At 47.3% G+C, this 13,014-nt stretch overlaps 1 protein-coding gene across 7 annotated transcripts in view; it reads right to left on the bottom strand.

Moving 5' to 3' along the window:
* The window catches only part of MTOR (mechanistic target of rapamycin kinase), a 158,656-nt gene that overhangs the window by 39,818 nt on the left and 105,824 nt on the right, over positions 1-13,014 (bottom strand). For 6 of the 7 annotated variants that reach the window (XM_073585057.1, XM_073585060.1, XM_073585059.1 and 3 more), the window contains 4 exons: positions 3,645-3,762; positions 3,364-3,558; positions 2,826-2,926; positions 1,915-2,011 (listed from right to left, as the gene is read on the bottom strand). In XM_073585057.1, the coding sequence (XP_073441158.1) occupies positions 1,915-2,011; positions 2,826-2,926; positions 3,364-3,558; positions 3,645-3,762 (511 nt within the window). The remainder of the gene's footprint in view (positions 1-1,914; positions 2,012-2,825; positions 2,927-3,363; positions 3,559-3,644; positions 3,763-13,014) is intronic. The other variant, XM_073585061.1, reaches the window with a different exon arrangement.

Raw genomic sequence — 13,014 nt, 5'->3', positions numbered from 1 at the left:
ATGGACACTAAGCAAAAACTGATTCCGCCCGCAATCGGGGCGAGTGTGTATACGGCGGAGGAGCTAACCTCTTTTTTTCACTTAGTGTCAGCCTCCAGGCGGCAGTAGCATACACCCACAGTACCTGTGTCCTCCAATGAGGAGAAGGAGAAATGGTCAAAATAACACAAAAATGCAGTGCTTGCAGACCTCAAATAATGCTAAGAAAACAAGTTCCTAATCATTTAGAAACAACAATACTAATGTTTTAACTCAGGAAGAGTTCAGTTCAATATTTTGTGGAATAACCATGATTTTTAATAACCGCTTTCATGCGCCTTGGCATGCTTTCCGACAGTCTTTCACACTGCTTTTGGGTGACCTTATGCCACTCCTGATACAAACATTTAAGCATTTCTTCTTTGTTTGATGGCTTGTGACTATCCAACTTCCTCTTGATTACATTCCAGAGGTTTTCAATGCATTCAGGTCTGGAGATGGGGCTGGCCATGACAGGGATTTGATGTGGTGGTCCTTCATCGACACATTGATTGACCTAGCTGTATGGCATGGCACATTGTCCTGATGGAAAAAACTGTCCTCAGAGTTGGGGAACATTGCCTGAGCAGAAGGAATCAACCGTTTTTCCAGGATTACCTTATAAGCGTCTTGATTCATACGTTCTTCGCAAAGAATAACCTGCTCAATTCCAGTCTTGCTGAGTCATCCCCAGATCACCAATCCTCCACCCATTTCACAGTTGGTGCAATACACTTTGCCTTGTACGCCTCTCCAGGTCTCTGTCTAACCATTAGATGACCAGGTGTTGGGCAAAGCTGAAAATAGACTCATTAGAGAAGATTACCTTACTCCAGTCCTCTATGGTCCAATCCTTATGGTCTTTGGCAAACTTCAGCCTGGCTCTCCTTTGCTTCTCATTGATAACAGGCTTTTTTTTTTTTCCTTTTTTTTTTTTTACAGGGTGGGCTATTTATATGGATACACCTGGGTGGGCCATTTATATGGATACACGTGGGTGAGCCATTTATAAAATGGCCACCATGGTCACCACCCATCTTGAAAAGTTTTCCCCCTCCCATATACTAATATGCCACAAACAGGAAGTTGAGATCACCATCCATTCCCATTTAAGTGTATCCATATAAATGGCCCACCCTGAAGCTTTACATGACTTGAGTCCTACCTCTAGGAGCCTGTTACGAACTGTTCTTCCCGTGCACGTCACCCCAGCTACCATTTGTCATTCCTTTTGTAGGTAACTTGATGTCATCCTGCGGTTGCTGAGTGACATCCGAATAAGATGATCGTCATCCCAGTCAGTGGAGAGTCATTTTCGCCCTCTGCCGGTCTGTAGCTTTGTTGTCCCTAATGTCTGCTGCTTGACCTTGTTGTAATAGTCTGCAGTCTTTGAAATTTTAAGGATGGAGGCAACATGACGCTCACTGTATCCCTCTGCTAGTAAACCCAGAATTGAGCCCTTCGTTTCCTGACTCAAGACTTTTCTTTTCAACTCCTTTGACATAGATAAAAGGTATTTTTTCATTCCTATTACTTTTGGGATATTACTAGTACTTGTTTTGCCATCCAGCTTGTTCTATTGCAAGAGGATTGTGAATACCACAGCAGGGTTTTTTATATTTTCCTTCATTAAATAACAGGGTAATGTATCACAGAGGAATGACGTATGAGAAGGGTTTTAGGTTTCTTCATGAAAACCACATTGGGGGCTGCCCGTCATGATATGGATATGCGGTAATCAGTAAAATGTTTTATTATCTACACAAGAGAATTCAGGAAAGGAATGAAAGTCGTAGCAGGAGCAAAGCTGACCCTGGGAACACAGACCGCCTTACCCTGCCTTTACCTGCACCAATGCTGACCCTGGGAACACAGACCGCCATACACTGCCCTTACCTGCAGCCATGTGTCTATCTGAATGGTCTTAATTCCCTCCACGAGAGCTTCATTCACATCGGCCCAGTGTCCATAATCAAACCAGAGAGTCAGGACCCTGTGGGTGCAACACAATTGTGTGAGCCAACATGTCATGTGTACATCGTTACAATCCTGTCACCTCGTGAGACCCCAATAGTCATCAAGCCATCCCAGATAACCTGACATAACAAGGGTAAAGGGACAGGGGGTATCTAACAGAACATGAAGACCCTGATCCATGAATTAACTCCGAGGAAAGGATATGTGCTATCGTCTAATCGGGGGGGGGGGGGGGGGGGTTGACCTCTAGGCTCCCCATACATCCTAAGAAATAAGGGTGTGCAGCTGGCTTAAGCTCTATGGATAAATGTAAGTTTTTCCTGCACGGTGGCGCTAGAGCTGTTTACTCCATTCCTTTAAATCAGGGCACACTATAACTTCCAGCACAACCAGGTGGCCAGGGCGAGCAGTCAGCTTCTTCTGACAGTCCCATAGAGATGTACACCACTCTATTCTGCCAATTCAGAGCCCCGTTCTCGGTATTAATGGGAGTCGGAATGGTCAGACGCCCACTGATCTGGAAATGATCAACTATCCTTTGGATTTTCTGATTTTCTCCAAGCATCCTGACTTTTTGGATGCTGAATTCCTCGCTTTCTTCTCGGCGGTTTCCTCAGCTCTCTGATTATATGGCACGAGTCAGACTTCACTATTATATAAAGTCTCGTTCTCTTGGCCTTCAGCCGCGCTCATATCCTCCATCTAATCCAGGATATACTCGCGTCTTTATCATTCTCTCTCTGATCTCACAGGGAAAACAAGACGTTGCCCAAGAGGAAATTGTGCGGAAAAAGGCGGCCGTGCTGGAGCCAGCGCTTATCCAGTCTTACCTTAGGGTGTCCTGTAGGTTGTTTCCATGAGACAGGGAGATGGAGCGGAAGAAGCCCTGCACGGCCTGCACGGTGTACGGCAAGAGGATGTGAGCGATGTCCTGGGGGCAGAGCAGAGGAAGACGTCTGCGCCATGTAATCAGTCCCCCCCCCCAGTAAACCTGGATCGTTGTCTTATTTTGAACCAGCCATTTAATTCTTCGTCTCTCTTCTGATATAAGTTTCTATACAAACTAGAATCACGGCCAATGACCTGAGCTGACAGCTTCTTGGGTTCATAGTTTGAGTAATAAAATCTGTGATGGATCCCAGACTTTCGCCCTAATTATATAATACTCCCAAGTGGCCCCACCAATTTCCTCGGGCTATAGGGGGCGCTATAGCAATGCAATCCCACTAAATGAAGCGGCAGTTTGTTTCCCTACTCTCACTATTTACACGGAGGGGGGTTTCTTGCAGGACCCTTTATCAGGTAGCGCTGCTGCACTCACCCCCCTCGGTTAAACAAGCCACAATATAGACATCGTGTATCTTGTACCTCTGCCGGCTTCTTTTGCACAGGAGATGTCACAGGGCTGTTCTCCCCGCTGTCTCCTTCATTCTCATTTTCACTGACCTCGATGTTGATACTGCCAGTGCTCGGGTGGCGGACCTTCTGTTCATCGTTTGGACGGTAATGGTGCCTGAAATGTAGTACGGCTTCAAAATTCATGACGGCCCAGGCGTGCCAGGCCTGAGGAGAAAGAAGTGGACATTGGTATAGGTGTATATGTAGGCAATATTAATGGTGGCACCAGGGGGGAAGGGGTGCGCTCTCACCTTGTACCATTTGAGATCGTGTTCGGTGGCAGCACCTACATACTGCATTACCAGGGGAATTGTGTTCTCGTTGATGCCCTGCAAGCTCACCTGCCATTCCCCGAGCTTAAGGAAACACCTGCAAAGTGTGATATTTGGGAAAATACTCAGCAAAAGATATCAACGTGTTGGGCAGCATCCCCACCAATCAGTATGTTATATGTTATATACAAAACCCCCTAGAACTCCGATGTTGTGGGAGAATAAACACGTTCCGAATCGCTGCAGACAAATCTATCAAATAGAAAAAAATTAACTGCCAAAATTGCTTCTTTCGTTTTCCCCAGCTGCTGAACTTCTAAAAAAAAAAAATGCATTAAAAAGATCAGAACACCCCAAAATGAAAGCAATGAAAATGTCAGCTCAGAAGGGGAAAAAAAAAAAAAAAAAAAAGTGATTTTTGGTACTTACCGTAAAATCTCTTTCTTGGAGCCTTCTTTGGGGGACACATATAACCACGGGTATATGCTGCTGTCGCTAGGAGGCGCTAACACTAGGCAAAAGGAAAAAATAGCTCTTCCCCAGCAGTATACACCCACCGACAGGCACTAGTCTACTCAGTTGGTGTTACGGCAGTAGGAGAAGCAACTAGAAGCTCAACAAATGTAACAACTCAAAACAACGGCACGTAGGCCAACAACTGTACAAACAATCAGGGAGGGTGCTGTGTCCCCCAATGAAGGCTCCAAGAAAGATTTTACGGTAAATACCAAAAATAGGGATTTTTGTGTACTCACCGTAAAATCCTTTTCTCCAAGCCAATCATTGGGGGGACACAGACAGTGGGTGATATTCTGCTTGCCACTAGGAAGACACTAAGTAAACCAGAAAAAAAGTTAACTCCTCCCCTGCAGTATACACCCTCTCGCTGGATGAGACTTCTCCAGTTCGGTGAAAAAAGCAGTAGGAGCATAAACAGTCAACAATAATCATAACTATGTCAAAACCTAAGAATGCTACAGTGAGCCAATAGGCTAAACAGGGAGGGTGCTGTGTCCCCCAATGATTGGCTCGGAGAAAAGGATTTTACGGTGAGTACACAAAAATCCCTATTTCTCATACGCCTCATTGGGGGACACAGACAGTGGGACGTCCTAAAGAAGTCCCTGGGTGGGGAGCATACATCTGCTAATACCCCATGTACCACTGAGTCAACACTGTGGTACTGCCGATTGCAGGATGCATCTGCCGAGAGCTGCATCCGCAGAGGCCTGAGAATGAATTTAGTAAAGTTTTGTAAAAGTATGCAGACTGGACCAAGTCGCAGCCTTGCAGACCTGTTCCACCGAGGCCTGGTGCCGAATGGCCCAAGAGGCGCCCACTGAGCGGGTAGAGTGCGCCTCTTGGGCCATTTCTGACGCGCGTTTCTGACACGGTAGGATTCCTGAATCGCCAAGCGAATCCACCTGGCTAGCGTTGCTTTTGAAGCGGCTAGACCCTTCCTATGCCCCTCTGGAAGTATGAACGGGTAATCTGACTTGCGGAAGGGAGCAGTCCGTGAGATGAACCGTCTCAAAGCCCTAACCACATCCAGGGTGTGGAGGGCCTTCTCAATGCGATGGACTGGTGCCGGACAAAAGGAAGTCAAAACAATTTCCTCATTGAGATGGAAAGAGGATACGACCTTGGGCAGGAAGGACGGGGACGTCCTGAGAATGGCCTTGTCCTGATGAAGATTCAGGAACCGAGGGCGGCAGGTCAGGGCCGCCAATTCCGAAACTCGTCTGATTGACGTAATTGCCACTAGAAAGACCACCTTCCAAGAGAGGATGGTCAGTGACACGTCCTGCAGCGGTTTGAAAGGAGCCTCCTGTAAGGCCCCGAGAACCAGGTTAAGGTCCCATGACTCCAATGGCCTTCTATAAGGAGGCGCCACATGGGAGACTCCCTGAATGAACGTCTTGACCTGAAGTCTGGTGGCAATTTTGCGTTGGAATAGCACTGACAAGGCCGAAATCTGGCCCTTGAGCGAGCCAAGCGCGAGGCCTGACTTTAATCCGGATTGAAGGAATTCCAACCGACTTGGTCCGGAAGAGAAGGTAGTGGAGGACCAACCGGAATTGTTGCAAAAAGGTCGAAAACGCATAGGCTGTTGGCTCCGAAACGGCCGAACAGCCTTTTGTTGAGGAAGGAATTTACGCTTTCCCCCGGTAGTATCAGAAATGAGCTGGTCCAGTTTCTCTCCAAAAAGACGACCAGTCTGATAGGGCAAGGAAGTCAACGATCTTTTAGATGTGGCATCCGCCCGCCAGTCACGGAGACATAGGGCTCTTCTGATGGAGATCGCATTAGCGGCAGTTTGAGCAGCACAATTGTCGGCATCTAAAGAAGCGTCCACTACAAAGTCCGCTGCGTGAATTATCTGCCTGGCGACCCTGGTTGCCTCCGGAGGAAGATTGATACCCTGGAAGGCAGTAATTAAGACTTCTGCCCAAGCAGCCATTGCCTTAGTGACCCAAGTAGCCGCAAAAGATGGAAAAAGCGCCGCTCCTGAAGCTTCAAAAAACTGAGCGGGCAAGGTAGTCAATTTGACGATCGGAGGGGTTTCTGACTGAGGAGCCTTCAGAGACGGATAGGAGCGTTTTAGAAGCAAGACGCGATACAGGAGGGTCCACCGAAGGGGACTGTAACCAATCTTGCATTAGGTCTTGAGCAAAAGAGTATTTAGTCTCAGTAGACTTTTGCCCTGTGAACCGCTTATGTGGCCAATCCCTGTGTTTCTGGACAATGTCTTTAAACTCCGGATGGCTGGCAAATAACCTGCGTACACGTTTGGTCCTCTTAAATGAGATAGCGTGTGCTGGAGCGGGGATATTTTTCTCATACAACTCCAGAATCCTGTTGACTGATTCTATAAGAGAATCAAGCGACTCTTGGTCAGTTGGACGATTCTGAGGGGCTGACGTGTCAGATTCGAATTCAGAGTCATACTCGCTGCGAATAATAGGAGAGGGAGAGCGAGAGACAGAACTCGCCGGTGCTGAAGCGCAAGCGTGACTAGGGGACGCGTCATGGGTCCACTTTCTAGCCTGACCATCCCTTGAGAGAGTGCGGCCCCTGCTGGTGGACGGTTCCCTGCCGTCGCCAGAGCCCTGCTCGGGCGGTAAAGACGCTTTCTGACTTAAAGAGGCTTACCGGAGGGAGTCTATGTCCTGGGTCAGTGACTCCACCGACCGTGACAGGGACGCAGCCCACTCACGGGAGACTAAACGCAGGAAGCTCCGCAGCAGCGGCGGCGAGGGGCATTTGAGAGCAGGCCGGGGCGCAAGCCGGGTCGCAGTCCGTGCATAACGGTTTAGTCTGGGCACTGGGCAAGGCTGTCTTGCAAGTGGTACACACGGTAAAAAACGCAGTATGCTTCTTAGCAGCCCTTTTAGCCTCCTTAGATTGAGACGTTGCGCTCCTGAAAGGGTTAAAGGCAGAGTCTGGTCAGCAGCTGCAGGGAATGTGCCGGGAAGGGATTAAGCTTTATTCTGAGGGCAGATGCAGCTTACCTCGGTCCTGTGCGGTGTCCCCGGGAGGAATAGCGGTGGCCCTGTGGTGTCACCTGGCATCTGGCACAGTGCGCGCCTCACAGCCTGTTTCCAGAGCAGGCTGAGGTAAATTTCATGGCCCCCAAGACTAGGATTGCGCCACTCGTAAGAGACTAGAGGCACGAAGGAGGGGGGGCGGCGGCGCTAGCGTGGGCGGAGCGATTCAAATTGCGGCCTAAAGGCAGGAAAAGCTGGGGACTAAATTTTTGGCCTACCGGCTAAGCTCCGAGAGCGAGGGGGGACGCGATGGGGCGCTGGAGCACCGCTGCTGAAACGAAGTCAGCGCCTCTCCCGGGGACCAGGACCCGACCCCATACCTCTACTCCAGTGCTCAGGCCGGCCGCCTGTACGGGGACATCCACGCAGGTCTTCTCATCCTCCTGGGCTGATGTAGCAGAGGTGGAGGAGTTCTTAAAGGGGTATGCTCAATCGATCCACCCTATAGGTAGGGGGATGGAGAGCTATGGGGCTGATTCAGGGCATTTGAGAGCGCTGTAGGTAAATGGTATGGTCCTCATGCACTCCATCCTTTTTCTGTTGCGCTTGCCCTCACATCCGTCCACCGTAAGGAATCATCGTCAGAGGAATCAGCCCCGTTTGTCGCAGGAAAGTGTAAGGGGGATGTATACTCTGCGTGCTTGCCTGTTTTTGGTTCGGGGGAGAGCGGGCCATAGAAAGGAACAGTCACCCCCTTCACTCCATTAATTAAAAAATAATTTATAGAAAATTCAAAAATAAAATAAAAACGGTGGGTTCAGAAACCAGACCCAGGTGCCTCCTACAGACACTAAGCAAGAACTGGGGAAGTCTCATCCAGCGAGAGGGTGTATACTGCAGGGGAGGAGTTAACTTTTCTCTGATTTACTTAGTGTCCTCCTAGTGGCAAGCAGGATAACACCCACTGTCTGTGTCATCCAATGAGGCGTAGGAAAAATCCCTCTCTCTTTATCGCTTCATTGGGGGACACAGATAACCATGGGACGTCCAAAAGAAGTCCCATGGGTGGGGAAAAGGAAAATATAGGCAAAGAGAAAGGAACCTAGGTCGGCCGGTGAGAAACCGCCGCCTGTAGACCGTTCCTACCCAGGACTGCATAAGCCGAGGCTTGGGTATTTAACCTTGTAGAACCTAGCGAAGGAGTGTAGAGACGACCAAGTTGCGGCCTTGCAGATCTGCAAGGTCGAAGACTGGTGACGAACGGCCAAGGAGGCACCCACAGCTTAGGTGGAGTGAGCCTTCACACCCGGAGGAGGTTGTTTGCCCCGAACACGGTATGCCTCCAGTATCGCCGAGCGAATCCAACGGGCAATCATGGACTTGGAGGCCTGGAGCCCCTTTTTGACGACCTTCAGGGATGACAAGCAGGGAATTAGACTGACAAAAGGAAGCAGTTCTAGAAAGGTAGAATTGAATAGCTCTGACCAAATACAGTTTGTGGAGGGAATTTTCCAGTGGATTAACAGGAGAAGGACATATAGAGGGAAGGATGAAGTCTTCATTGTTGTGAAAGGCAGAAACCACCTTGGGCAAAAAGGAAGGAACAGGATGAAGGACTATCTTGTCCGGGTGCAGAATCAGAAAGGGAGAACGACATGACAGAGCCGCTAGCCCGGAAACTCTCCTGATAGACGTAATGGCGATTAGGAAGGCCACCTTCCAAGACAGGAGAGAAAACGAGATATCCTGGATGGGCTCGAAGGGGGCAAGCTGAAGAGCGTCGAGAACAAGACTGAGATCCCAAGGATCTACCGGAAGATGGTAAAGAGACGCCAGGTGGGCGACCCCCCGAATGAAGGTTTTTACCTGATGAAGGGAAGCCAAATCTCTCTGGAAGAGGACTGACAGAGCGGATACCTGACCCTTGAGGGTTCTGAGCAATAGGTGTGAATGAAGGCCCGCTTGCAGAAAACCGAGAATGGACAGGAGGGAAAAAGACATCGGAAACAAGCAGGTATCCTCACACCACCGAAAAAAGGCTTCCAACATCTGTGGTAAATATGTGAAGATGCTGGTTTCCTCGCCTTAATCATGGTCTGGATGAGCCAGGTAGAGAAACCGGCCTCTTTTAGAACTGTGGCCTCAACGGCCATGCCATTAAACTCAGAGACCAAGAACTCGGGTTTAGCCCTTTCCTACTGAAGGGACATTTGGGCTTAGACTGGGGAAGAGAAGTACTCTTTCACCCCGGTGGCGTCCGAAATTATTTGGTCTAGCATGGACCCGAGAAGCCTGGATCCCGGAAAAATCAGGCTGGTGAGAGAGGTTTTAGAAGTAGGATCTGCATTCTATGCTTTTAACCAAAGGATGCGGCGTATAGCAATAATATTGCTACTTGCCCTGGCGGAGCAGCTGGCCGCATCCAAGGAAGCAACAAGAATATATTTGCCAGCGTGAGCCATCTGATCCGCTAAGTCTGAGAGTTCTTCCGGTGGAGCTGCAGCTACAATGCCCTGGCGGAGGATCTTAGCCCAGGCAGAAATAGACTTTGTCACCCAGGTGGAAGCGAAACTTGGGACAGAAAGAAGGACCAGTTGCTTCAAAGGCAGATTTGGCCAAGGACTCATTTTGCCGGTCCGTGGCGTCCTTGAAAGACACACTATCTTCTGGAATAGACAGAACTGTCTTTGAGGCCAGGCGAGAGACAGGAGGGTCCACTTGACTCTGCCCATTTACCTGTAAGGTCTGGGCTAAAGGGATACAATATGTCTAACTGTCTCCTTCCAGGGAAACACTTTTCAGGGTGCTCCCAGTGTTTGGACATGGTCGCCTAGAACTCTTTATGGTTGGGAAAGGTCCAGGGAGAGCGTTTTACCTGTTTAAAGGCGACGGAGTGTTCTGGAGTGGGAACCTTGTCCTCTTTTAGTTTAAGGGTTTGAGTGATCGTCAAAATAAGGCTATCAACCATGACTTGTATCTTAGAAGTCTGGTCTGAATCAGAGTCAGACCCAGACTGGGAGTCCAGTTCTGACCCAAACGCCTCCTCAGAAGAGGTGGAATGGGGAGAGAGAGGTAGTCGCCTTGCTACACTCATCAGGAGAGCTTTAAACTAGATCAATATGGGAAGGGAAGCAAAAGGAAAGAAAAAGTCATACACCTGACAAATGCTATTGAGAACTCTGCTATTAGAAGTGGAAAGGAAGAACAAAGACAAAAGAATCTAAATAATAAAAATATTGGAGAAAGAAAAACCAATCACAAACTAAAATGTTTCTATACTAATGCACAAAGCATGGGCAACAAACAAGGAGAACTGGAACTACTAACTAACACAGGAAAAGAAATATGATGTCATTGGAATCACTGAAACTTGGTGGGACGATACACATGATTGGAATACAAGGCTAGAAGGATACAACTTATTTGCTAGAAACAGACTTGATAAACGAGGAGGAGGTGTAGCATTGTATGTTAGAAACGCGTACATCTGCACAGAGATTGAAGCTTCAGAGACTGGGAGTTCTATGGAAACTGTTTGGGTAAGAATACAAGGACAGAACAATGGAAAGGACACCATTGTAGGCATTTACTACAGGCCACCTGTGCAAGCTGAAGATATGGATGAACTCTTTATGCATCAAATGGCCAAGTTCTCCAAAAAATATGACATAGCTGTCATGGGAGATTTCAACTATCCAGACATTTGCTGGGAATCTCTCTCAGGCAAAACAGGTCAAGGAAATTCTTATCCTCTCTTGCTGACAACTTTATCTTCCAAAAGGTAGGGGAGAAAACAAGGGGAACTGCTACCTTGGATCTAATCCTTATAAACAGGGAGGAAATGGTTGAGGAGATAAAAGTGGCTGAGACCCTAGGAGGAAGCGACCATGCTATTTTAGAATTTTGGATAACTAGAGGAGGAAGACCTGTGAAGACTCAGACGTCAAGGTTAGATTTCAGAAAGGCAGATTTTAAGGGATTCAGAAAGAGAATTGGAGGGATCCAATGGCTGGATATCCTTAAGGACAAAAATGTCCAGGAAGGATGAGAAATCTTGAAAAATGAAATTCTCAAACCACAATCGTTAACAATTCCGAAAAGAGGGAAGAATAGGAAGCGGTTTAAGGAAACCAGGATGGATGAACACAGAACTTAAGCACATTGTTATGAGCTCATTTTCTGCTCCACCAGTTGAGAGTTCCCCTTCCGTTCTCCCTCTGGTGGTGACAGGAGGTAGTGAGGTTGGTTTAAGTGGTAGTAATCTGCCACCTGGTGAGGAAGATAATGATTGGATCTCTGGAGTATCAGACTGGATATAAGTCAGCCGACGCCCTATCCAGGTGCTCGTGATTCAGTCTGCTTCTCAGGTCTAGGACTCAGCTCTGCTCCAGTCTTCTCAAAGATAAGTTTGTTTTTTGCTAATGTTCACACTTGCTCTTGTTGGTCTTTTCAGTTTTTTGTGTGGTCAGCCAGCCCGGCTGGGCTGTGCTGAATTTCCACTCTTATTTGCCAAATTGCCTTTTTTTTGTCCCTTATTAGATTGGCCTCTTTTTGCTCTGTCTCAGAATATTTCAGAGTGCTGATATAGTGGGAGAAGTCTAGTGACTTCAGGGTTAATTTTGCTATCAGTTGTGTTGGACATTTTGTAGGGTTTTTTGGCAGACTGCAGTGTCTTTTCTTTCCTGTCCTTTCTAGTTAGTCGGGCCCCATCGTTTGCTCAGCCTATTTTCCTGCCTTTGTTTGTTTTCTCATCTTTTTTCACCGTCAATACATGTGGGGGGCTGTCTTTCCTTTGGGGTCTGCTCTGGGGCAGTTAGTTTTCCTCTTTTCCTGCTTTAGGCTTATCTAGTTCTCCGGTTGTGACGAGGCGTCTAGGACCACCGTAGGAACGCTCCACGACTGCTGCTAATTGCGTGTTAGGATCAGGGGTCTGCAGTCTGCATAGTTTCCAACCTCTTTGGTTTTCTGAGACTTAGCTTGTATTGTTTTTTATTTCCTCCTCGCCTACCCGTTCATAACACACATGCTAAAAAGGAAGAAAGAAATGTTTATAAAATGGAAAGAGGGAGGCATATCTAAAGAATATAATACTCTCTGCAGAAATTGCAGGGCACAAATCAGATTATCTAAAGCTGACAATGAATTGAGGCTTGCAAGAGACGTCAAGAGCAATAATAAAGGATTTTGTGGATATGTCAAAAGTAAAAGAAAAGTCAAAGATGCTATAGGATTTTTACAGGATGAAAATGATGAAATGGTAAGACAGGATGTTGAGAAGGCCGAACTTTTAAATTTCTATTTTGCATCTGTTTTCTCTCAGAAAGGAAATGTAACATCAACGGTTCTTCACTGTCCTATTAAGAGAATAGAAGAATCCAGGATATCTATAAACAGAACGTTAGTGAGGAAACACTTAGCTAACCTAAATGAATTCAAGTCTCCAGGTCCAGATGAATTACACCCCAGAGTTCTGAAGGAGATAGCAGAAGAAATTTTTGAACCCCTCTCCATAATCTTTGAAAATTCTTGGAGAACAGGAGAAGTCCCAGAAGACTGGAGAAGCGCAAATGTTGTTCCTATCTTCAAAAAGGGGAAGAAAGTGGACCCAGGGAACTATAGGCCGGTGAGTTTGACTTCTACCAGGAAAGATCTTTGGAACAAATTATTAAACAACATGTATGTAAGTACCTGGTCAAGAATGAAGTGATTAAACAGCATGGGTTTGTAACTAATAAGTCATGTCAGACTAACTTAATTTCCTTCTATGACAGAATCACTGATTGGGTGGATCAGGGAAATGCTGTAGATATAGTATATCTTGACTTCAGCAAAGCATTCGACAAAGTATCTCACACAATCCT

This window comes from Dendrobates tinctorius, unplaced genomic scaffold, assembly GCF_039654945.1.
Source record: "Dendrobates tinctorius isolate UK_male_01 unplaced genomic scaffold, ASM3965494v1 ptg000086l, whole genome shotgun sequence".
NCBI classification, from domain to species: Eukaryota; Metazoa; Chordata; class Amphibia; order Anura; family Dendrobatidae; genus Dendrobates; species Dendrobates tinctorius.
Note: the sequence above shows the minus strand (reverse complement) of the source record. Positions and strands in the feature narration are given on the sequence as shown.